Source organism: Pseudoliparis swirei, chromosome 1 (assembly GCF_029220125.1).
Source record: "Pseudoliparis swirei isolate HS2019 ecotype Mariana Trench chromosome 1, NWPU_hadal_v1, whole genome shotgun sequence".
NCBI lineage: Eukaryota > Metazoa > Chordata > Actinopteri > Perciformes > Liparidae > Pseudoliparis > Pseudoliparis swirei.
In genome coordinates this window covers 15,197,510-15,224,053 of record NC_079388.1, presented here as the reverse complement: position 1 = coordinate 15,224,053, position 26,544 = coordinate 15,197,510, and the positions used below count along the sequence as shown (strand labels likewise).

The window sequence follows — 26,544 nt, the reverse complement described above, 5'->3', positions numbered from 1 at the left end:
TTATGCCAGATCCAACTGCATATAAGTCACTGTTTCTGCTATAAATAAGGACAGTAACCCACATGCCTATAGTCCTACAGTGCCCCCGCCTGGTAGAGGATGCCAAAGCAGAATCCAGCTAAATTGGAAATTTGAAAACTGGTCTCTTTCCAAAAATACGGGACAATCAAACAACAGTTGATTACAACAAACGGTCGCAACATTTAATTCAATTAAATTACATTTATATTGTATGGCACAAAATCACAATTCACATATTTGACTTGGCTTTACAATTTATATATATATATATATATATATATATATATATTTATATATATTTAAATATATATATTTATATATATATAAATATATATATTTGATGTCCTCCTCAGTCAACTTGTGGTTCTTCTCATCACCACTAGGTGGGGCTCATTTGCTGCCGTTGGTGCAGAATTGGGAGAACCTCTCAAATCAACCCTGTGTAACAACGTTCCCCCCTAAGACCTAAATGCAAAGTTACGTTTGTGTTGATTGAAACGTATTTTCTCCAAATTACGTTTGACTGAAATTATTTCTCCAGATTTACGTTTCACAAAAATTATATAATTACAAATACGTCTCTGATCAACGTATCTTTGCCGGAGAAAAAAAATCCGATTTGCACTTGAAGGCATCACATGATAAGGGAGTGGTGAATTTTTCAGACGAACAACAATAAACGGATGTGAGTCGTATTTCCGTGAAGACAGCCACGGACTCCGTTTGCTACTCAACTCCACCAACCAGCCTACTCCTATTTCAGGTAGTTTGATAAACGTTAAAGTTTACGTTCTTTCTTAACGCTTTCGATTAATTTGTTTCCCTGTCTTTTGACGGAACAACTTATTGTCAATGTAACGTTAATGCTTGTCTATTCGGTACGGGGGCTTGGAGAGCCCAAAAAGCACGGATATCGATTTATTACGCAATATGTTGTCCAAATGTATATATAACAAGTCAAAATTAATAATAAAAACAGCACAGTATTGTAACTTTTGATTGTTATTATAGCTGTATTTCATATACTGTATAGTATACAATTGTTTTGGACTTAATATATCAAATTGTATCATTTATTGCCTGAACATGGGTCTATCCGTGCTTTTTGGGCTATCCTAGCACCCGTACCGTAACACCATGAATAGAGGAGCATTACATTGGACTCGCTTGACCAAAGTGTAATATGTTGTGTTTCTAATCAACATAGTATATATACAGGGCTCTCAAGTTTTGAAGACAGGCAAGCGTGAGATTTCCATCAGCACCCGATACAGCTGACCGTTCCATCCCAATGCGCGCAGGACGGCGTCGGAGCTCTGCAGCGGAACAATCGATCGGCGTATTGAGCACCCCTGCATTCAAGCATTAAATAGCCGAGAGGTTTTTTCAGCGTGAGGAATTCGATGTGTGGCGGGAGTGCGTGAGATGAGACCGAAATGCGTGAGTCTCACGCTCAATGCGTGAGACTTGATTGCCCTGTATATATATCTATAGATATATAGATATATATAGATATATAGATATAGCATCACTGTTTTTGTCCTTGTTCTGCTCGTGTTTTGTCTTTTTATGATGGTAATATACGTATATTATACTGTAGTATTGGAGTAAATGTTTTTAGTATTTTAACACCACTGCTTTTAACAATACACATTTTGTTTTCTAGGTGACCAAAGGGCAAGAATGGAAGCTAAATCAATGAAATTCCAGTAAGAACCAGTTTTCTTAAGTTTTGTTAAGTCATTTTAGCTTGCAATTAGGAAAGGCAGGCGTATTAAATTATACTTACTGATCAAATTTCACATATTGACGAATCCTGTTGAATAAAGTGAAATGAGAAGTTTCAGAAGGAGTGTGAAGGTAGAAAGAATTAGAGGTTGATGCCAAAGACGATCACTTATCAAAAATGTATTGACCTTAACTGAACCTAATTGAGCCATCTCTACAACTTAATTGGTTGAGGTATCTTAAGAAATATACCTCCTCAGCTTGCCTCTTCACAGGAAGTTGGCAAGAAAAATGTATCTCCAGACATGTGGACATTTGGTGAAAATGTCAAAGGTAAGTAAATGTATTCTGATTTCCTGTATTCCAAGGATTTAGGCGCCGATGAAGGAATGATTATACTTCTCACGAAATTGGGCTGTTTTTTTCTTAAAGAGGAAAAGGAACACAGAGTTTGACCGGATTGTATTGGGAAAAAATGGCGTCTCTATGGTCGACTACATTGTCGAGTTTGAGTGTGACGACCCGCCCACTCGGCAGCCCATTGTGAGTTGTTCTTGACTGGACTAGCTGATGATGTTAAAGATGAACTGATGTCTTTTGATTTGTCTGCCAACTTGGATGACTTGGCATCACTGACTTCCTGAGTAGACAGACGCATCCAGGCAAGGCGACAGGAGCGACGCAGCAGGAGGAGACAGATCGCCGCGTTTTCACCTGGCGTCGAGCTTCTCCAGCAGCTACCAGCATCACCACAGGCCCTCAACCAGGGGAGGTTGAACCCATGGAGGTAGGGTGCACCAGTGTCACCCGGGAGGAGCGGGAGCGCCGACCAGTACCAGCTTGAACTGTGGCCAGGCTGGTACTGGTGAGCCGAACCATTATACTCTCTCCCAACCAAAGACCCATCTTCACGCTCAGCTTCTGCTCGCGTACGGATCACAGACCCTCGCTACGTTCGTTCACTCTGGCGCTGACGACGGCTTCATTGACGAGGACCTAGTCCGTCAGCCGGGTATCGAGCAGGTACCGCTGCCGTGTCCTGATCCCGGCCGACGCCCTGGACGGCCACCTACTGGGGACAGTGACTCACCAGAGCACGCCAGTATGCTCCAGTCTGGTAACCACCATGAGACCATTCGGTTTCTTATCCTGCAGTCACCCCCAGCATCCACTAATCCTGGGGAAACCCTGGCTCCGGCGCCACAGGAGCCATCCTGGGGTGGAGTGCATCTTGTCACCTGATCTGCCTGAAACAGGCGGCTGCACCTCAGCGGTCAGTTTGCACCAGCTCTGCATTGGACCCGTCAGGAGTGCCTACAGAATACCATGACTATCCAGAGGTATTCAGTAAGGTCAAGGCCTCATCTCTACCTCCACATCGACCCTACGACTGCACCATTAACCTACAACCAGGCACCACCCCACCCAGGGGCCACCAGTATTCCTTATCTGCACCAGACAGACAGAGAGAGAGGCCATGGAGGCGTACGTCAGTTCCTCTGCAGGGATCGACCGTCCCTCTTCTTCAACTGCAGGGTTCTTCTTCGCAGAGAAGAAGTCACCTAGGCCTTGCATTGACTACAGGGGCCTCAAAGACATTACCATAAAGAGTTTGAGTTGCTCGAGGAGGATCACGTTCACCAAGTCCAAGCGGTCCTTCAGCGCCTCCTGAGTAATTCTCTGTTCGTTAAGGCAGAGAAGTGTGAAGTCGACGCCTCTTCTGTCTCCTTCCTGGGTTCATCGGACCATTCAAGGTTCTGAAGGTCATCATTTAGTACTTTTACCATCGTGACATCTCAACCGTTTGTTAGAGGCCTGTGTTTCCAGAACTGTGGGGTCTGTTTTGTATTCTTATAATGGCCCCAAAAAAATAATGTATCCCTTCATTTTTCCCTTACAAAGGACATTAAAGGGTTAGTGGCAGCATTACAGGAGCACTAGAGTCGCCAAAAGAATAAATGACAAAGTTCTTATTGTAGTTCTGTTTGTGTAAACTCTTTCACTTTTCTGCCTTTCAGGCTGCTTCGTTTCCTGCAGGACAACAGACTTCCAGGTAGACGACACGCACCTTTACCTCGCACATTGTACAAGCTTGCTATGATATTTATTCTCCGTATTTAATCAACATTGCGTGTGTTGCAGGGTCAGATTACCAGTCCACGGTGTCTCTGCTTGTGTCCACATATAAAAAACAAACTATGGAGTTAAAGAAGCCGGCTAGTGCCACGTGGACGATTGGAGACCTAAAGGACACCATCTACAGCAACGAGGACAACGTGGTCAACGGGTGGAACAAATTCTACCTTCCAGAAATGGTCACCATGCAGGTTCTGGGTGTGGTGAAGGGGACCTCGTGTCCGTGTGAGCAGCTGGTTCTGATGACCTGTGAGGACACCAAGGTGTACGGCTACGATGGAGAGGAGCTGCACTTGGTGGCGTCGAGCATCAAGAAGCTGTGTTTCGGGGGGTTCAAGTATCCGGCGGCCAAGTCCTTCGACAAAGGGGATGCCTTCAAGAAAATGGTACGAAGTCACAGTTTAGCTGCTAGGAACAAGCAGGAGTTTGTGGTTGTGGACCCTGATGATCGCCTGTCGGGACTGACGGTGTCTAATGTGTGTTACGGTGTCTTTTGTGTGTAGAGCACCGAGGACTGGAATGCAGTGAAGGCGGGTGCTGTGGGGCAACAGTTGAACCAAAAGCATCACAAACTGGTGACGCAAGAGAAGTCCGGATTCCTGGAGAACCTCAAGTCCATCAGGAGCAACGCAGGTTGGTGTTTTGTCGACTTCTACTCTTCTCTGGATGTCTTGATGTCCTCCATCAAGCGTAACAAACCCTTAATGCTCTGGATGTTCTGCTGTTTCTAAGTAACCCTGAGGTCTCGATCACTGGAGGTGTTGAGCTCCAAAACCTTTGGCCTGTTGAAGTTTATAGCCAGGCTATGAAATCAACTCCTCCAAGTCACCTTGACCTTTGACCCTTTGGTTCACCTTTGTAACACGTCACTGATATCTGATCGCTTGTTACATCATTTGTGACGATGTTCATTTCTGTTTCACGCTGTTTGGTGTCGAGTCTTTTAATTGGTTTCTTTTCTCTTCTCTCTCAGGTGCAGCCGACTCGGCAGGAACCGTGGTTGCTGGTGTTTAATATTTGGAAACATTTACACAATTAATTGTCTTTTAAATGAATGTTCCCAATGTTTAGTGGACTGTATCTACCGCTGCTGTTATAAGTAAGCAGCATTTTTTCTGATTATATATATTTTTGTCAATAAAAAATTTAATTGATTTGAATCAACTAATGGTTCAGAGGTTTAACAATCTGATTCCTTCATATAAATATGTTTATGAAAATGATTTAAATGCTATGGCCTCCAAATTCACCGGATCTTAATCAAATTGAATCTAGGTGGCTTTTAATGATGCCTTCAGAATCCTGCTCAAGCTTCCGAGATGGACAAGCACAAGTCAGATGTTTGTGGGGGGGGGGGCGCTCAGCGCCGCGAAGCATGTCGGGGCGAAATTCTCACTAGAACTCAAATAAATGTCTCGTCGGATATTAAAACACATTTGGGGGGACTTGATGACAGAGAGTAACTTGTATTCTTGAATACGGATGAATGAAAAAAATGTGTCTCCAGCAAAAAGGGCACTTTACTCATCCAGGGCAAAAGGGCTGGTGCTTGAGCACCACTAGGGCTCTATCTGTACACGTGCCTGGTACCAGGTATGTTTTTTAATCCTGAGTGGTTTTTTTAGATGCAATGGCTGGACCGGTGTCCTCGTATTGTATTTCATATATTATTGTTGTATTTGTGTTTGTTGTTTTATGGACGCATGAGTCTGGAATAAAGATATATATATATATTAGGGCTGTCAGCGTTAACGCGTTAATCTATGCGATTAATTTGGCCGCGATTAACGCACTAAAATATTTTAACGCAACTTTGTTTACTTCCGGTGTCGTTGAAGTTGTTGCACTCCTCTGAGTGTCAAACCGCGGCAGTCCGCCTCCTTCCTCCCGTCTGCTCCTCGATATTCACAGAGAAGCAGAGGGCGACGTGTCGGTGCCGCGGGGCGGAAGGTGCAGGTGACTTTCTTTTTTTGTTGCTCCGCCCCGATGCGCGCGCAGACACAACGGCATGGAGCTCTGCGGCGCGCGAGACGGAGAGCCGAGAAGAGTGATTGACACGTCGAGACAGAATGACATGCTGCTGGAGAGACGACCAACAACAGACGTTTAGTTTAATAAAAGAACAAAGACGTCTTTAAGGAAAGAACTGTACATTACTTCTGCTGTAATCTGGCGCTATAGAGAACATTACGGAGGGGGGCGGGGCCTCACCCTGATAGAATGGTGGGGGAAACACTGGGATGTGTCACATGCAAAAGCCTTAAAAAGGTGAATTTACATTGTTTTGTAAAATGGAGAAAATGAGCCCAGGCTCCAGAGGGTTAACATGACACATTTGTCAGTTTACCAAGGCCACTGGTTCTGCTGCTGTTCAGTGATAAAGATGACAGGACCAATGGGGTCTCTAATACACCTTTTCTTACTAATCTGGATGTTTCACTGAAGAAACAATTGATCATCCACGATATTAAATACCTCACTGGCACTTTATAGGTAGGAGCCTCTTTGAAAACACAGCTCTGTGTGAAGTTTTGTCTTTAAAAAAGAATATAATTAAACAAGTGTCTAAAATACACGCTGTCTGAAGGGATTACTCGTTCATTTAGAAGATTTAGTCTTTAGAAGAAAAAAAAACTTTTAATAGCGATTAATGAATTTCAAAATGTGCGATTAATTAGTTAATTTTTTTAAATCGATTGACAGCCCTAATATATGTTGGAGATGTTGGTGCCAGCTCGTCTACCTCCCCAAAACAAAACAATTGAGAGACAACCTCTTTATTCCTTTTATTTTTGATTTCTCAGATCATTTTGTGATCTATTATAGATTTTGTGATTTTAGGTGATGATTTCCAATAATTGAATATGGAAGGAATAGTGCTTTATTGTCACACATTCAGAAAGAATAATACCCATTTGTCTTATATGAGCAATTTTATGTTTATGTTTTCTTTGCCAAATAAACGTCTGTTCCATGGGATATAGTTTGTATAATTATTAGTGTGATTCAATTTGTAATTTTGTTTTAAATAATGTTTTATCGTAACTGGAACATTACATTTTGTTGACGAACCTCATGGCAGAGAACTCCTTGGAAAATGCCGGTAATTAGTGAACAAAGGTCAGCGCACACACACACATGCCAATAGATGTATGTCACACCTATTGCATGTGTGTGTATGTCACACCTATTGGCACACACACACACATGCCAATAGGTGTGACATACACTCAAGTTCAAAAGTTTGGGGTCATTCAGACAATTTTGTGTTTTCTGTGAAAACTCAGTTTTATTTACCAAATGAATTGCAAAATGAATATATAATATAGTCAAGACATGACAAGGTTATAAATAATTATTTTTATTGTAGATATTAATTTAGTTCTTCAAACTTGTCGCTCAAAGGAAGGCCAGTTTTATAGCTTCTCTCACCAGCATAACTGTTTTCAGCTGTGCTAACATAAAAAGGGTTTTCTACCCCTCCATTAGTCTTCTAAGGCGATAATACAATATACCATTAGAACACTGGAGATGGGCCTCTACACACCTGTGTAGAGATTTCATTAAAAACCAGACAATAGTCATTTACCACATTAATGTATAGAGGGTATTTCTGATTAATTTAATGTCATCTTCATTGAATAAACTGCTTTTCTTTGAAAAATAAGCACATTTCTAAGTGACCCCAAACCTTTGAACGGTAGTGTAAAAGCACAAGTCCTTTATTCATTAAAGGGACGTGCGTGTTATTTAGGCAGCTGCTGCATAAACCACGAGTCTCACAACAGTCCTTAATAGTTTCACTCATTAACAAACTTCACTGCATTAGTTGACATGTATCAAAATTCCTATTACAAACTACACCTGCAAAAGATGCAGACAACACACACAATACCAACAAGCTCCTTTAAAAGCTGAAAGAACCATCATGTGTCACATCTCAATAGTTGGGATTGTTTCCAGAGCCCAACAAACAGGTTTTTCATGACATGTTAGCCACCATGCTGAGTCATAACAAGTAAACACTTCCAGTAAAGCAGAAGTCAAAGTTTCGTTATTATACTCTTGATAGTTACCTTCGCTTTGAAAATGTGGAAGGTAATGTTTTGATCGCCGTGTATTTATTTATTTGTATGCGTGTTCCTCGCATAACAAAAAAAGTTTTAAACCGAATCGCATGAAATTTGGTGGAATGATTGGTTATTATCCGGGGACAATTTGATTAGATTTTGGGATCAATCGTGTCAAAGGTCAAGGTCAAGGTCATGGAAAGGTAAAAATCTTCTTTTTACCATAGCACGGTCGATTTTTATCCAATTGGCATGCAACTAATGCCAACATGTTCATAATTCAATGCCCAATCTTGTGATATGCGAAGGTATGCGCTCTACCGAGTGCCCATTCTAGTTAGAAGCTGTTTCGACATGAGAGGAGTTTCCCTATTTTTCACTTAGATAAGGACTTTGTTATTGACTTTGTGGCGCAACATCCTTTCTGTGTGTGTGTGTGTGTGTGTGTGTGTGTGTGTGTGTGTGTGCGTGTGTATATATATATGACGGTGTCTAATGTGTGTTACGGTGTCTTTTGTGTGTAGAGCACCAAGGACTGGAATGCAGTGAAGGCGGGTGATGTGGGGCAACAGTTGAACCAAAAGCATCACAAACTGGTGACGCAAGAGAAGTCCGGATTCCTGGAGAACCTCAGGTCCATCAGGCACAACGCAGGTTGGTGTTTTGTCGACTTCTACTCTTCTCTGGATGTCTTGATGTCCTCCATCAAGCGTAACAAACCCTTAATGCTCTGGATGTTCTGCTGTCTCTAAGTAACCCTGAGGTCTCGATCACTGGAGGTGTTGAGCTCCAAAACCTTTGGTCTGTTGAAGTTTATAGCCAGGCTATGAAATCAACTCCTCCAAGTCACCTTGACCTTTGACCCTTTGGTTCACCTTTGTAACACGTCACTGATATCTGGTCGCTTGTTACATCATTTGTGACGATGTTCATTTCTGTTTCACGCTGTTCGGTGTCGAGTCTTTTAATTGGTTTCTTTTCTCTTCTCTCTCAGGTCCAGCCCACTCGGCAGGAACCGTGGTTGCTGGTGTTTAATATTTGGAAACATTTACACAATTAATTTTCTTTTAAATGAATGTTCCCAATGTTTAGTGGACTGTATCTAGTGCTGCTGTTATAAGTAAGCAGCATTTTTTCTGATTATATATTTTTTTGTCAATAAACATTTTAATTGATTTGAATCAACTAATGGTTCAGAGGTTTAACAATCTGATTCCTTCATTTAAATATGTTTATGAAAATGATTTCAATGCTATGGCCTCCAAATTCACCAGATCTTAATCAAATTGAATCTATTGGAGATGTTGGTGCCAGCTCGTCTACCTCCCCAAAACAAAACAATTGAGAGACAACCTCTTTATTCCTATTATTTTTGATTTCTCAGATCATTTTGTGATCTATTGTAGATTTTGTGAATAATAATGTGAATTTAGGTGATGATGTAATGATGATGATTTCCAATAATTGAATATTACATTACAAGTCATTTAGCTGACGCTTTTATCCAAAGCGACTTACAATTCTGTTACATTCATACACCGTCGTAGACGCAGCTACAGGGAGCGACTCAGGGTTATGTGTCTCGCTCAAGGACACATCGACTAGGACGGGGATTAAACATCCAACCCCCTGATTGAAAGACGGACCTGCTACCCACTGACCCATAGTCGCCCATATGGAATATGGAAGGAATAGTGCTTTATTGTCACACATTCAGTGAAAATAATACCCATTTGTCTTATATGAGCAATTTTATGTTTATGTTTTCTTTGCCAAATAAACGTCTGTTCCATGGGATATAGTTTGTATAATTATTAGTGTGATTCAATTTGTAATTTTGTTTTAAATAATATTTTATCGTAACTGGAACATTACATTTTGTTGACGGACCTCATGGCAGAGAACTCCTTGGAAAATGCCAGTAATTAGTGAACAAATGTCAGCGCACACACACACAATGGGTGTATGTCACACCTATTGGCATGTGTGTGTATGTCACACCTATTGGCACGCACACACACATGCCAATAGGTGTATGTCACACCTATTGGCATGTGTGTGTATGTTACACCTATTGGCACACACACACACATACACTCAAGTATAAAAGTTTGGGGTCATCCAGACAATTTTGTGTTTTCTGTGAAAACTCACAGTTTTATTTACCAAATGAATTGCAAAATGGATATATAATATAGTCAAGACATTGACAAGGAAAGCCAGTTTTATAGCTTCTCTCACCAGTGTAACTGTTTTCAGCTGTGCTAACATGAAAAGGGTTTTCTACCCCTCCATTAGTCTTCTAAGGCGATAATACAATATACCATTAGAACACTGGAGATGGGCCTCTACACACCTGTGTAGAGATTTCATTAAAAACCAGACAGTCATTTACCACATTAATGTATAGAGGGTATTTCTGATTAATTTAATGTTATTTTCATTGAATAAACAGCTTTTCTTTGAAAAATAAGCACATTTCTAAGTGACCCCAAACTTTTGAACGATAGTGTAAAAGCACAAGTCCTTTATTCATTAAAGGGACGTGCGTGTTATTTAGGCAGCTGCTGCATAAACCACGAGTCTCACAATACAGTCCTTAATAGTTTCACTCATTAACAAACTTCACTGCATTAGTTGACATGTATCAAAATTCCTATTACAAACTACACCTGCAAAAGATGCAGACAACACAAATAATACCAACAAGCTCCTTTAAAAGCTGAAAGAACCATCATGTGTCACATCTCAAGAGTTGGGATTGTTTCCAGAGCCCAACAAACAGGTTTTTCATGACATGTTAGCCACCATGCTGAGTCATCATTAAACATTTCCAGTAAAGCAGAAGTCAAAGTTTCATTATTATACTCTTGATAGTTACCTTCGCTTTGAAAATGTGGAAGGTTATGTTTTGATCGCCGTGTATTTATTTATTTATTTATTTGTATGCGTGTTCCTCGCATAACAAAAAAAGTTTTAAACCGAATCGCATGAAATTTGGTGGGATGATTGGTTATTATCCGGGGACAATTTGATTAGATTTTGGGATCAATCGTGTCAAAGGTCAAGGTCAAGGTCATGGAAAGGTAAAAATCTTCTTTTTACCATAGCACGGTCGATTTTTATCCAATTGGCATGCAACTAATGCCAACATGTTCATAATTCAATGCCCAATCTTGTGATATGCGAAGGTATGCGCTCTACCGAGTGCCCATTCTAGTTAGAAGCTGTTTCGACATGAGAGGAGTTTCCCTATTTTTCACTTAGATAAGGACTTTGTTATTGACTTTGTGGCGCAACATCCTTTGTGTGTGTGTGTGTGTGTGTGTGTGCGTGTGTATATATATATATGACGGTGTCTAATGTGTGTTACGGTGTCTTTTGTGTGTAGAGCACCAAGGACTGGGATGCAGTGAAGGCGGGTGATGTGGGGCAACGTTTGAAACAAAAGCAGCACAAACTGGTGACGCAAGAGAAGTCCAGATTCCTGGAGAACCTCAGGTCCATCAGGCGCAACGCAGGTTGGTGTTTTGTCGACTTCTACTCTTCTCTGGATGTCTTGATGTCCTCCGTCAAGCGTAACAAACCCTTAATGCTCTGGATGTTCTGCTGTCTCTAAATAACCCTGAGGTCTCGATCACTGGAGGTGTTGAACTCCAAAACCTTTGGCCTGTTGAAGTTTATAGCCAGGCTATGAAATCAACTCCTCCAAGTCACCTTGACCTTTGACCCTTTGGTTCACCTTTGTAACACGTCACTGATATCTGATCGCTTGTTACATCATTTGTGACGACGTTCATTTCTGTTTCACGCTGTTTGGTGTCGAGTCTTTTAATTGGTTTCTTTTCTCTTCTCTCTCAGGTGCAGCCGACTCGGCAGGAACCCTGGTTGCTGGTGTTTAATATTTGGAAACATTTACACAATTAATTGTCTTTTAAATGAATGTTCCCAATGTTTAGTGGACTGTATCTACCGCTGCTGTTATAAGTAAGCAGCATTTTTTCTGATTATATATATTTTTGGCAATATAAATTGAATTGATTTGAATCAACTAATGGTTCAGAGGTTTAACAATCTGATTCCTTCATTTAAATATGTTTATGAAAATGATTTAAATGCTATGGCTTCCAAATTCACCGGATCTTAATCAAATTGAATCGAGGTGGCTTTTAATGATGCCTTCAGAATCCTGCTCAAGCTTCCGAGATGGACAAGCGCAAGTCAGATGTTTGTGAGGGGGAGGGGGGGCTCTAGAGCGCCGCGGAGCATGTCGGGGAGAAATTCTCACTAGAGCTCAAATAAATGCCCCGTCGGATATTAAAACACATTTGGGGGGACTTGATGACAGAGAGAGTAACTTTTATTCAATACGGATGAATGAAAAAAATGTGTCTCCAGCAAAAAGGGCACTTTACTCATCCAGGGCAAAAGGGCTGGTGCTTGAGCACCACTAGGGCTCTATCTGTGCACGTGCCTGATACCAGGTATGTTTTTTAATCCTGAGTGGGGTTTTTTAGATGCAATGGCTGGACCGGTGTCCTCGTATTGTATTTTATATATTATTGTTGTATTTGTGTTTGTTGTTTTATGGACGCATGAGTCTCGAATAAAGATATATATATATATATATATATATATATATATATATATATTAGGGCTGTCAGCGTTAACGCGTTAATCTATGCGATTAATTTGGCCGCGTTTAACGCACTAAAATATTTTAACGCAATTAACGCAACTTTGTTTACTTCCGGTGTCGTTGAAGTTGTTGCACTCCTGTGAGTGTCAAACCGCGGCAGTCCGCCTCCTTCCTCCCGTCTGCTCCTCGATATTCACAGAGAAGCAGAGGGCGACGTGTCGGTGACGCGGGGCGGAAGGTAAAGGGGACTTTTTTTGTTGTTGCTCCGCTCGATGCGCGCGCAGACACGCCGGCCTGGAGCTCTGCGGCACGCGAGACGGAGAGCCGAGAAGAGTGACCGACACGTGGAGACAGAATGACATGCTGCTGTAGAGACGACCAACAACAGACGTTTAGTTTAATAAAGAACAAAGACGTCTTGAAGGAAAGAACCGTACATTACTTCTGCTGTAATCTGGCGCTATAGAGAACATTACGGAGGGGGGCGGGGCCTCACCCTGATAGAATGGTGGGGGAAACACTGGGATGTGTCACATGCAAAAGCCTTTAAAAGGTGAATTTACATTGTTTGTAAAATGGATAAAATGAGCCCAGGCTCCAGAGGGTTAACATTAAATATATGTCAGTTTACCAAGGCCACTGGTTCTGCTGTTGTTCAATGTTAAAGATGACAGGACCAATGGGGTCTCAAATGCACCTTTTCTTACTTATCTGGATGTTTCACTGAAGAAACAATTCATCATCCACGATATTAAATCCCTCGCTGGCACTTTATCGGTCGGAGCCTCTTTGAAAACACAGCTCTGTGTGAAGTTTTGTCTTTAAAAAAGAATACAATTAAACAAGTGTCTAAAATACACGCTGTCTGAAGGGATTACTCGTTCATTTCGAAGATTTAGTCTTTAGAAGAAAAAAAACCTTTTAATAGCGATTAATGAATTTCAAAATGTGCGATTAATTAGTTAATTTTTTTTAAATCGATTGACAGCCCTAATATATGTTGGAGATGTTGGTGCCAGCTCGTCTACCTCCCCAAAACAAAACAATTGAGAGACAACCTCTTTATTCCTTTTATTTTTGATTTCTCAGATCATTTTGTGATCTATTATAGATTTTGTGAATTTAGGTGATGTAATGATGATGATTTCCAATAATTGAATATGGAAGGAATAGTGCTTTATTGTCACACATTCAGTGAGAATAATACCCATTTGTCTTATATGAGCAATTTTATGTTTGTGTTTTCTTTGCCAAATAAACGTCTGTTCCATGGGATATAGTTTGTATAATTATTAGTGTGATTCAATTTGTAATTTTGTTTTAAATAATGTTTTATCGTAACTAGAACATTACATTTTGTTGACGAACCTCATGGCAGAGAACTCCTTGGAAAATGCCGGTAATTAGTGAACAAAGGTCAGCGCACACACACACATGCCAATAGGTGTATGTCACACCTATTGGCATGTGTGTGTATGTCACACCTATTTACCAAATGAATTGCAAAATGAATATATAATATAGTCAAGACATGACAAGGTTATAAATAATTATTTTTATTGTAGATATTAATTTAGTTCTTCAAACTTGTCGCTCAAAGGAAGGCCAGTTTTATAGCTTCTCTCACCAGCATAACTGTTTTCAGCTGTGCTAACATGAAAAGGGTTTTCTACCCCTCCATTAGTCTTCTAAAGCGATAATACAATATACCATTAGAACACTGGAGATGGGCCTCTACACACCTGTGTAGAGATTTCATTAAAAACCAGACAATAGTCATTTACCACATTAATGTAGAGGGTATTTCTGATTAATTTAATGTCATCTTCATTGAATAAACTGCTTTTCTTTGAAAAATAAGCACATTTCTAAGTGACCCCAAACCTTTGAACGGTAGTGTAAAAGCACAAGTCCTTTATTCATTAAAGGGACGTGCGTGTTATTTAGGCAGCTGCTGCATAAACCACGAGTCTCACAACAGTCCTTAATAGTTTCACTCTTTAACAAACTTCACTGCATTAGTTGACATGTATCAAAATTCCTATTACAAACTTCACCTACAAAAGATGCAGACAACACAAATAATACCAACAAGCTCCTTTAAAAGCTGAAAGAACCATCATGTGTCACATCTCAAGAGTTGGGATTGTTTCCAGAGCCCAACAAACAGGTTTTTCATGACATGTTAGCCACCATGCTGAGTCATCATTAAACATTTCCAGTAAAGCAGAAGTCAAAGTTTGAACTGCGGGCCTTTAAGAGGGGCTTCATGGGAAACGTTTTGGGAGAGGGTTTTGTCCTCTTCGTCATTAGCTGAGGAGAGGAGGGAATTCTGGATATATATATATATATATATATATATATATATCCTGTTTCCTGTTGCTTTTAGTGTGTTTCCTATACAGTTTCATACATAAACTAGAACGGGCACTCGGTAGAGCGCATACCTTTGCATATCACAAGATTGGGCATTGGATTATGAACATGTTGGCATTAGTTGCATTCCAATTGGATAAAAATTGACCGTGCTATGGTAAAAAGAAGATTTTGACCTTTTCATGACCTATACATTGACCTTTGACCCGATCGATCCCAAAATCTAATCAAATGGTCCCCGGATAATAACCAATCATCCCACCAAATTTCATGCGATTCAAGAGGATGTTGACCTTTTCATGACCTTGACCTTGACCTTTGACCCGATCGATCCCAAAATCTAATCAAATGGTCCCCGGATAATAAACAATCATCCAACCAAATGTCATGCGATTCGGTTTAATACTTTTTTTGTTATGCGAATAACACGCATACAAATAAATAAATACACGGCGATCAAAACATAACCTTCCGCATTTTCAATGCGAAGGTAATAATAAACTATTACCAGGAGTATGATATTCCAGTAGAACAAATAAACTTCATAGTAGACTCATTGGATACATTATTAAAACGCGATTTAGTTTAGAATTAAAATATGAAAAAACTAAGGAGTGGTCCAGTAAGGGGGCGGGGCTTCTTTTCTTTCTTTATGTTTTCTTTCTTTCTTTCTCTGTTTCATTTCCTGACGACTTAACCATGGTGAGTACCGCTGCTTTGAAGCGCTTTCCTCTGCGACTACTTTATATCATTATTATTAATCTGTATATCGATACTTTCCCTTGCCAGTGAGTGATTGTTGTTCTGTGTCGTGTGTTATTTCAGGATGATCCAGAGCAAATACGCAAGTAAGTAACAGTCATTATACCTGCAACCAAACAGTACCCAGTTAGTTGTAGTTAAAAAATGGACTCTTAAATTCTTAAATTAGTTTTTGATAATAATGGTGGCAGTTAATACATTGTTGGAAAAGTTTTTAACCGAATTGAAAGTGATGACTTTGTTTACACGTTTTGTTTACAATGTAAACCAAACTTTCATGTATAGATCAATGTAAACTTTACAGTATAGTAATCATAAAACAACTGGAAATCTGATTTTAATTGAGTAATGTGTAATTTAGTAACAGTTGTACATTATCGATAACAGATGTGTAGCCTACTTATTTATTTATTTCTAAGTACAGCCGTATGGTTGCATTCTGCTTTAAAACCCTCTAAAAACAATTTATATTCATAATTTCAGAGAAGACTTTCTGATAGAGAAAGACTCTTTCACAAGGAACGCCTTCTTGCTCATCAACAAAATGATGGAGCTGATGAAGGAAGTTTCTGGTGAAGTCACAGCTTTCGCTGATGAGGTATGTCTGATGTGTGTTTTTAAAATCAACGCCTTTTTTGACCCAATACCTCTCAAATAAGAACATTATCTCTCTTTGATTGTGTTTTGACTCCACAGATTCTTCACAGCATCTTCTTTTTGGGAAAAATCCAGAAACTACCATTTTCTCCAGAGGATATTGTGACTGATGGAGAGATGTTGAACGAATTGCAGGACCTCTTCCCTCGAGCCTTTGACCTTTATTCCTCTCAGCTACCAAAGCGGGGTCCGTTTTCATGCCTGCTAGACATGGTAGGATTATAGTAAAATATGTTTATAATGAATGCACATCGTTGTATTCCACAAACTAAGCATGACTCTTAGTGGATGAAACATGCATTGATAACATGTGTGATTGCTTGCAGGTTGTCCATCTGAATGGACGAGACAACGAAATGTTAATCATAGAGCGTCTGGGCGAGATCATCAGGGAGCTGGACCTCAGGCAGGATCTGGTGTCCTCCACCATCTGTGTCTCTCACATAGCCGATACTAAAGATCCAGTCAAGTACTATGGAGTCTCCAATTCCGCTCCTGGCCGTCTTCCGAGGAAAATCATGATTGCTGCGTCCTGTCTCGGCTACTGGGACAGGTATGTAGCAGGTGCAGTGATGACCTACTTTCCATCCAAGCAGAAAGATTTTGAGGGAACTATCCAACTTCCTGAGTGTGTCAGGTGCCAGGCGTTCAGCCTCTGGAGGAACAAACACATGCTTCCTTGCGGATCATGTGGCAATTTGTTTGGTTTGAAACCATGTGAAGAGAAGGAGTGGGTATATGGCAACTGTGCCGAAGTTGAAAGTTTGAGCAACTTGTTTAAACATGTGGATGACGTCAAAGTGAGCGCACAACCAACATCTAGGATGTACTCGGATGGGGCGATGCTTAAGCTTGAAGGGCGTGTGAGGAAAGATCTCACCAATTGGCTTAAAGGTCGGGAATTTAAATGGAAGAATACTTTCTACATCCCTCAACGTGTCTCTGATCTTAAAAGGGGACATGATTAAATTACCTATTAAATAGTGAACTATGCCCACAACTCCTGTGATCTTTTATTATGACGTGAACAACAGGTATTGTTGATTATATACTTGTGATCATATAGACACTGAAATTCCCACGTGGGGCCGATCACAGCAGACGCTTCAAAAACGCTCCCTGGCAACAGCTGATGAGCCTGTGGAGAGGGGGTGCGCGCGCAACCAGGCGATCAAACTTAAATAACGTGGGGGATGTTTCAACGCAGACATCGATCACTTCTTAATCTTACTCGTAATTAACGATCACTAATATCAATGTCTGTTCCAACCACATCTACCAGCTTAAAAATCAGGAAGTCAAAGGTGAAGTAGTAAAGCCCGCCTCTTGCTTGATTTGATTGGTTCCCTCGGTCCAGTGACGGCGGTGCGACTGCGCACGCAGCACTGAAGACTTGAGGAATATTTAAACTTTTATGCGCGTCATAAAACCGCCAGAGCTGTCTCTATATTGAATTGTTTTTAACAATGCTTATTGCTAATTATTCAGCTTCTTACAAACAATAAAAACATGAATGCATTAATTGCTGCCAAGATATATAAGTGCATGTATTGATCCTGTCAATGGCAATAAAATCCAACGATTGTTCATTTGTTTTGTTTTTATTTACTGCGACCTCATCTAAAGAAGTGATTATTTGACAACAACGTGATATATATATAGCAGCCTGTTGGGGAGTCTATAGAGAGTATAATTAAAATCACCAGAGAGTATCTTAAAACAGAAAAGGAACATTTTAACGATCCGCTTCAGGACACCATCAAGGACCAGGGTATCTCTGTAACCCTCGGCCTCTGAGTGAATCTCTTCAACTTCCGGTCTGAACAATCCTTATCACAATGAAGGTAAACACGTCTTCTTCACAGGGACCACAGGCAGGCACGTGCACAGATAGAGCCCTAGTGGTGCTCAAGCACCAGCCCCTTTGCCCTGGATGAGTAAAGTGCCCTTTTTCCTGGAGACACATTTTTTTCATTCATCCGTATTTAAGAATAAAAGTTACTCTCTCTGTCATAAACTCCCTCCAAATGTGTTTTAATATCCGACGGGGCATTTATTTGAGTTATTGTGAGAATTTCGCCCCCCCCCGCCGCGCTCCTCCCTCCTCCTCCTCCACTTCCTCCTCCGCGCAGTGCTCCGCACGCCACCAAATGGCTGCGCCTCCTTCTCCTCTGACCCGCAGCATCAGACCAACAGATCATGACGGTGTTTGTCCCCTGACGTTGTTTTGTGATAAATCAACCACAACATTAGCGCTGCTGAAAACATGACATACTCACAACTGGTCCGACGGTTCCTAAAAAAAATAAACAAACAAAAACTCACGAAATCCGTGATTTCAAAGCCTCGTCCAGCTGTTTACTGATGTTAGTTATGTTTTGAGAATAGAGAGAGGGAGAGAGAGGAGAGAGAGAGAAGAGAGAGAGGGAGAGAGAGGAGAGAGAGAGAAAAGAGAGAGAGAGAGAGTTCTTATTCCGTTCTATTTAACAGGGGCTAGTCTAGGATTTGCGTGGCCAGACTGAAAAAAAAATCATAATGCCTCTGGTATTGTTCAGAGGGCCGGGCCAAATGTGGAGGCGGGCCGTAGCCGGCCCACGGGCCTTAGTTTGAGGACCACTGCTCTTGGCTGTTGATGTCTATCAATACCGCTCATTTTGAAAATGACCTAAGAGGGCAATACGGATCCGTATCAGACCAGGAGGGCAATACGTGGCTGGCATGACGACCCATTAGCCAATCAGAACGTGTGTACTGTTGTTGCAATATAATAATTCATCTTTATTCATAAAGAAAATGTAAGCTAGTGGTCTGATGCTGCCAGAGGAGACGCAGGCCTAGGACAGCATCATCAGTGTAATGATGCTTATGCTTCAACTCTGTCAGAACTTTTTTTGGGCATTGGGTGCCCTTTTTTTTGGTTTGAGCACCTGCCCCCCGAAATGTCTGTGCACGTGCCTGACCACAAGCCAATGATTAACACCGAAACTCAACATATCCGGCGTTTCTCAATATGCGTACTTGTGTGTACTTTCCTCTACTTGTGTCCTCGTGACTCGTGAAACGTCATCAGTCTCAGCCCGAGTACATGTTCCAATTCAAAGTCCGCTTCTCGCAAAGCACGGTCAAAATGCCCGGATGTGACTTGATCCTCCCACTTTCCGGAGGATGCATCAGAGGAGACTTGTGCGTACTCTGGCCAGCCGATATCCCAGAATGCATTTCACCAGCAACCGGAAACAGTAGCGGAGGAGAAAATAAACAACTGACAGATGACTTTTTATAAATACTACTTTTGTTGAGTCACGGAATGTAATTTTAGGATGTTTTGTTTATTTGACTGTAAAAAATAATTTACAGTGAATAATTAGAGTAAACTCAGGAGCAATAACAGCTGATGTGGTGACGTCATCAAATAAGCAGCTGTTCCAATCGCAGAAAGACCTCCTCCCGTTCTCCGGAGTCTGGACTCCCAAGACCAGACTCCAAAAGAACACAAGTCTGTACTTTGAATTGAGAATCTTCTTTTGCTTCGTTTGTCTCAGTGGCAGAAACTCGCCACTAGATGGCAGCCCAACCACGTTCAGTTAAAAACAAGCTCTAAATGTAAAGTCATCGTTTCATTATGTAATGTAGATATAGAAACGCGTAGACACACTTGAATCGAGAGACTTTGAGCAGATAATTCACATAAACTCTCTGATATCACTACACTGTCCTGGCCGTTCTGTTGTGATCCTCCGGCTTCACATCAGAGGTCACTTCTTCTCCCACCTTGACCTCTGGCAGGCCAGAAGCTGAATCCCCCCCCCCCCCTAACAAACACAGGATGCACGTGGTCCACAGAATGATTTCCCTTCTTTCAAAGTAAAGAGAGGAATCTAAGTTCAGCAGGAAAATCAATCAGGAGCAACGTCAACACACCACCGCTTGTTCCTTTTCACTGTCTTTAAACTAATTGATCACTGCGTAGCCCGTCTGCGTACTCGTGTGTTGATTTACGCCGTTTATAAGACGTCTTGGCATCACAGACACTTTGTCTGGCTTTCCCTCTCTCTCTCTCTCTCCCATAACATGTTTGTTTCCAGTTCTATATTCGTGCAACTGCTTTTTCCCGCTGCGGGAAATCCTGTCCGACTCGATGAAAACACCGGCCCGCGGGGACGTCCAGGAGACGGAGCGCTCACATGTAAATCACAGCCTCTTATCTTTGTTTGAACAGGATGAAACTTAATGCCTTACGAGAAATCTAAGGACCTGGGCCCTGGGAGCGGAGGCCTTGGTGGCGCTCTCAGACACTCTTCACCACGAAATACACACACACACACACACACACACACAGATGGTTGCAGTTATACTGTCATATTTTCACCGAAGCTGCCCCCCCTTGGTGATGCACGTCTGGAAAATCTCTGATCTGATGTCGGCTTTTGTTTAATCACCCTATAACGCATTATGCGTTATTATACGCACTTGTGTGAGTGAAACAGATGTCTCCAATGATTAACACGCACCGTCATCTGTGAGTGCACTTGCAGTATGATTAACTGTCCAGCAGCTGTGCCCACTCGGTCTATAACTATTTGTTACTTGGGTTCGTACAATCATTTACTCAGCCGAGCGTCTGTGGTTGATGCTTTAACGTGCTAATGTGGGTCTCTAGCTGATTGCATTTTTCGCTTTGCATGTACCATCACAGCACACACACACACACACACACACACACACACACACACACGCACACATGATCTATGGATCTGTAGAAAGATTCACTTGAAGCAAGACACACGCTAACAAGATGACAAAGAGAGCTAAGCTAACTTCATTTTTCGGCTATGTTAGCAACTTCTGCTGTCGAAAGATAATATGATTTTACTATATTGAGGCCATTTAAAAATGAAATAAATAAACAAATCAGGGTTACGTTAGGTTTCTATTTAAGAAAAAAATATATATATATATTTTGGTGCAAGAAAAAAATATGAACAATTATACCAGCAATTGATAATGGTTATATCATATATATATAAAAATTTAAAAAATACATATATACCTATAAATAAATAAATATATACATATATATATAATATTCAAGATTCTCTTACATATATATATATATATATATATTCAAGATTCTGCACACATTGTTGCAGTTTGTCCTCCTTATACATACACCAAATTGAACTTTGGTACATTTTTCTGTAGAAGGCGAACGGCCTCCTCATTCATGTTTTCAACTGACGCCTAAAACTCTCTGTAGCTGCAACCTTCAGTCACGTTGACACATCATACGTGTAGGTCATCCCTCGAATCGCTGCGTTGGTGGAAGTGCTTTGAAAGTGTGTGCACCCTCATCCTGGTGTGAGCTACAGAGTCATTTTATACACGATTATTTAACAAGCACACAGGTCGTAACGACAGGATGAAGGTCCATTTGAACTACACTGCTCATTCATTGGCAGCTTCCTCTTTCTTTGAAGTCTTCTAGTTATCACTTTGATGTGAATCGTCTTGTGTTTTTTGCACTTTTTGCTGGTCTTTTTGTGTGTGCATTTATGCTATCGGCTGGTTGGAGCGAGTTGATTACAGACCATACGTTGAATGCCACAAGTAAAAAACACCTTACTGAGCGTATGTTATGTAATGGTGTGTGTGTGTGTGTGGGGGGGGGGGGGACCAATAAAAAGTGACAAAAGAAGTTGCAAACAGTTTCTAACGTTAGCTAGTAAAGCTGATATTGTTTTGCCTCATCCTTCCCAACACACACGTAGAACAACGCTTTTGATATTAAGCTCAATATGATTTATTCCCAATAAATAATCAGCGTGTAATACTGTTTCTTGTCCAAATACTCCAATATTTGGACAAGAAACAGTATTAATATCTTATCTGCTGTTGTTTTCAAGCAGAATTTTGCCTTCAAGCGAAAGTTCCGTAGAAGGAACAAATATTTGTATTTGTCAGATTGTCTCATCTCTAAAAGGGGAACAATATTTTATTTCATTACCAAGATGCAGTAAGTGTCTCTGTTGTTTTCCTGCAATGGCAACGGGACCACAATATTTGTTCCATTCCAGGAAGTAGGCCGGCACAACTCCCCGTCTAACCAAAATGTGTCATTTTAGCACTTCATTTTTTGGTTTGGAATAAACAAATGAGATATAAACAAGTATTCCAGACGTTTCCAGTCGTGCTAAGCTAACAGGCTACTGGCGATAGCTTCAAAGGATGGCGCTTCGTGGCGTTGCTTCTGAGATGTCCTGAGGAGCCCTGACATCAGACCCTGTCCCATCAGACATGGCAGTGTGTTACTCTGTGTGCACAGTGCCTTGTGTGGCTCCAATGCTACGCTCCTCCTGTACTGACTGACCACCGAATACACAGTATGTGTGTTTGGGTGTAAACCCTGTGGAGAACATGAGGACTGTGTTTTGTCTGTGTGTGTATGTGACAAAAATAGATGCAAAAGCTAAGTTACTTGTTGCTGGGACATGCTGAAACAGGCCCGTGCTTAGTACACTCATCCAGCGTGTTAAATAACAGCTTTTGTGAATGATTATTATTTGTTTGTGTGTCACGTTGCTGCGTCTGTCCGCGACCACTAATCCAGACTGCGAGGCGCTCCGTCCCAGTCGGGGCTTTGAAGAGGCCGCTGTCTCCGGACCGACCGCTTCCCCATCATCAGTACGGCCACGTCTGTGTGGGTGACTCAGGCCTTGATGGACTTGTTTCATGTTTCTGCTTTGGAGCAAATAAAGGAAAGTAACACAACGCTCCTGTATGTGTGTGTATGTGTGTGTGTGTGTGTGTGTGCACGGAAGGCGCCTATATCCCGAGACCATGCTGTTACTCATGGTCTCTAATGAAGACGACGAGTGTCTTTCGTTTTCCCTCACTCGTGTATTTTTCCGTGGACCACCACATGCATGCCGTTTATCAAGCTCATTGTTTGTTGTTGTTTTTTAATATCCCCCCCCCCCCCAACCCTCCACCTCCACCCCACTTAGGGCTAACTCCGTTTTTAATTATTTATTTTTTAAACACAAAGAACAATGTGACACACGAGTATGATGTATCCCTCTCTGCCCCGTAAAAAATAACACTGACATAAATTAATTTATAAAGTGTTGCTGCTGGAAAGTATCGCGGCGTCAGCGCAGGTCTTACAGTTTTTCTCGATTGATTACACACAAAAACTGGAACTTATAACACAATGACCACAACCTGTAACTCATGTGCCAACTCCCTAAACCAAGTCTGCTAAACTAAAAGCACAAGTATCTGCTTTAGACACAGATTTCAATTGTTAGCCACACTTTCTTCAAAACACTAAACACCATCCTCTCTACTTTGCACACTTCATCAATGCCAAAACCTCCTTTTGTTCAGACAGAACACACTGCTGTTCAATTGGCAAAACTTCCATTTCCATGGCTGTTGTGCAATTTGGAATCAAGGCTTTAGCAATATAAGGGCCACAGGTGACCTCCTGATTTGAAGAAGAATGGATGAAAACATGGAAGGTAGAGGAGACTAGAGAGGCAGAGGAGTAAGGGTAAGAGGACGAGGATGAGGAGGAGGAAGAGGAGGAGGATGTTGATGAGGTCCTGTGGCCAGACAGGAACCGACGACAGGACGAAGACACATTTTTTTCGTCCTTTTTTATTTACACTTTTCTTTCTTTTTTTGTTGACTGTTGTGGTCTATTTTCTATTGTTTATTCTGTGAAACAATTATAAAAAAGAAAGAAACATTTTTGTTGTATATTTGTGTGTTGTTTTATATTTTGAGTTAAAACTCTATACATTTACAATATTTTACAACAAGAGAAAGCGTACAGTACCACTGGACATGAAAAGGCATAATGCTCCTGATGAGGCCTTCATGCTGGTGTTTTCCCATTTCATCGTAGTGTTTTCCATTGAGCACATTGGTGTTCAATCGATGCTCAGAATGTCTACTCATATAATGGGCTGTGTTTGTCATTTGAAAACAAAATACCCTTTTGAGGTGACATAACACTGTTTTGAAAGCAAAGTTGCATTTTGCAGGAGATATAAAGGGTTTTGCATTTTGTGTGAGTGGTTTTGGGATTTGTGTTGAGAGTTTTGAGAAAACGAGGCATGCTTTCAAAAAATGTGTTTAAGCAATCGAGAAAAACTGTATATAACAGGCCATAGACAGAGCAAGTGGGCCTCCAGCCCTTGTGAAGCTGTCATCTGCTGGAGTAGTAAAACAATGGGAGTGAAGGGTGAGAGATAACAGTGCACTGCCCCTGCTGTGATAATAACACTGTGCTGTGGCTATATTTAGGGTCGCACTTTGTAAATTACTTGCTGTGTGTGTGTGTGTGTGTGTGTGTGTGTGTGTGTGTGTGTGTGTGTGTGTGTGTGTGTGTGTGTGTGTGTGTGTGGCAGTGTGTGGCAGTGTGTGGCAGTGTGCTACTGGGCTGCCCGGAGCTCACAGCTATGCAAGCGCCACGGAAGTGCACAATTTCACTGTGGCAGTAAAGATCTCGCACAGAGATGTCAAAATAAAAGCACACGGGTGGGTGATTTTATTTCACAGCAAGAATTTAATTTATATTGTTTCCCCTTTTTTTTTTTTAAGTCATCCACACACTGGGATGTTAATTGAGAGTTCAGCGCATGTCAAATGGAGGGGGGTGGCGACTCTGATTCGAGTGTGTTCACTGACACACGTGTACTCACAGTTTTTAATTTGACCTTTTCGCATTCTCAGGCCGAAGCAGACCGCTCATTAAACCGCCACCAGAGCTCGCCACGACGACCTCACCTCCAATAAAAAACAGCTCAGACTCATGACTTTGAGGCTGTTTACAGGAGGGCCAATAAGACTTCTCTGCTTTCCCCTCTCCTCTTGTGCTGCTCTGAAGTAACACACCCTGCTGGAGGCTAAGTTTACACCTTTATCTCACTGTGGATCTTTCTTTAATTGCATTAGATCCATGATGGGAACATACCTGAAGAGCGTGGACAGGCTTTTATCGAAATGGAGATTTAAAGGAGCAATAAATCATAATATTAATATCTGACTTTAGCTGTTAAATGTTTCACGAGGTTCACCGCCTATAGCCGCTAACTTAAGTGCTGAGCAGTAATGCATTGTGGGGTTTTTGGAGCTCTCTTGTTGTTGATCACAGCTGAAAAAAACAAAAGCTGAAATTCATTATGAAGCTCTGTAAACGATCGTTCTCTTTCGGTTCATCGCTACGAGTGACCCCTTTTAATCCTGTCACATTGTTTTCACCTTGTTATTTGGGACATTGTTATATAAAAATATCAAGCTGGAGAATCACGATTTATATTGTATAAAACTTAATGCCTCATTGCAACATGTCAACACAGCTGAAATAATAAGACTTACACAAACATGTCCGCTGAGGCCTGTGCACTAGATGTCACTATTTTACACAGAAATGCCCTCGATGAGCTTTGCCGACTATATATATATATATTTGTTTTTAAAGTTCTGAAACCATAAACACAGTCTTCTCACACACTGCATGAAGAGTGAATAGGTAGAGTCGATCAAATGTCATTTAACTGTTTACAAAACAATTAAATTATAGCAAAATAGTACATATTTGATAAGATAGGGCCTCATTTGCATATTTAAACATACAATTTTAGAAAAAAACGTATAAAACAACTGTCTTATTTTAAGTAATTAACTGAGGGAGATACATGGAGCCATATATTAGTAACACATGTTTTACCCCATGACCCCTGGGCATCACCAGCCTACACATATATTTAAAAACATGACTTAAAGCATTACTAACAATTAGTAAACATTATTTATGAGCATGAATTATTGATTTGTTTTCCATTTATTAACAACGGTTATACTGTTATCCAAGTGTTGCACAAGTGTCTCATCTGAAGTGGTCGTTGGGGATTAACTGATCTTTATATTTTGATTTGCCTTCTTGGTTCCACAGTTAATCTTCGTGCTGCGAGGCGACGCCCGGCCCGGCGCTCGGCGAGTGACACTCCGAGTTCGCTGGCTGCAGTTTGCTCACCGCCACCGAGTTGAAACGATTAACCTCTCCAAATCGACTTCTCCATCGGACGCAGTCAGAACACGGGGTATCTGTTTAGTTTATCTCTCATTCCTTTTGCCAGAGTCGTTTGA

General features: G+C 41.1%; 2 protein-coding genes across 4 annotated transcripts; both read left to right on the top strand.

Moving 5' to 3' along the window:
* Positions 1-685: 685 nt before the first annotated feature.
* On the top strand, positions 686-6,864 carry LOC130195863 (uncharacterized). 2 transcript variants are annotated; one of them, XM_056417609.1, is made up of 7 exons: positions 703-784; positions 1,229-1,412; positions 1,688-1,730; positions 3,768-3,802; positions 3,892-4,271; positions 4,389-4,518; positions 4,859-6,864. In XM_056417609.1, the coding sequence occupies exons 3-7, from the start codon at positions 1,705-1,707 to the stop codon at positions 4,897-4,899; spliced, it is 612 nt and encodes a 203-aa protein (XP_056273584.1). In that variant the 5' UTR covers positions 703-784; positions 1,229-1,412; positions 1,688-1,704; the 3' UTR covers positions 4,900-6,864. The 2 variants fall into 2 exon arrangements, with proteins under 2 accessions (XP_056273575.1, XP_056273584.1); XM_056417600.1 differs by lacking the exon at positions 1,229-1,412 and having other exon boundaries at positions 686-784.
* A 7,564-nt stretch (positions 6,865-14,428) lies between these two features.
* Positions 14,429-17,976, top strand: LOC130193979 (uncharacterized). 2 transcript variants are annotated; one of them, XR_008831760.1, is made up of 4 exons: positions 14,429-15,818; positions 16,216-16,330; positions 16,429-16,602; positions 16,716-17,976. XR_008831760.1 is itself a non-coding variant. In XM_056414840.1 (3 exons), the coding sequence occupies exons 1-3, from the start codon at positions 16,277-16,279 to the stop codon at positions 17,355-17,357; spliced, it is 870 nt and encodes a 289-aa protein (XP_056270815.1). In that variant the 5' UTR covers positions 15,341-16,276; the 3' UTR covers positions 17,358-17,976. The 2 variants fall into 2 exon arrangements, 1 of the variants encoding a protein (XP_056270815.1); XM_056414840.1 differs by having other exon boundaries at positions 15,341-16,330.
* The last annotated feature ends 8,568 nt before the right edge of the window (positions 17,977-26,544 follow it).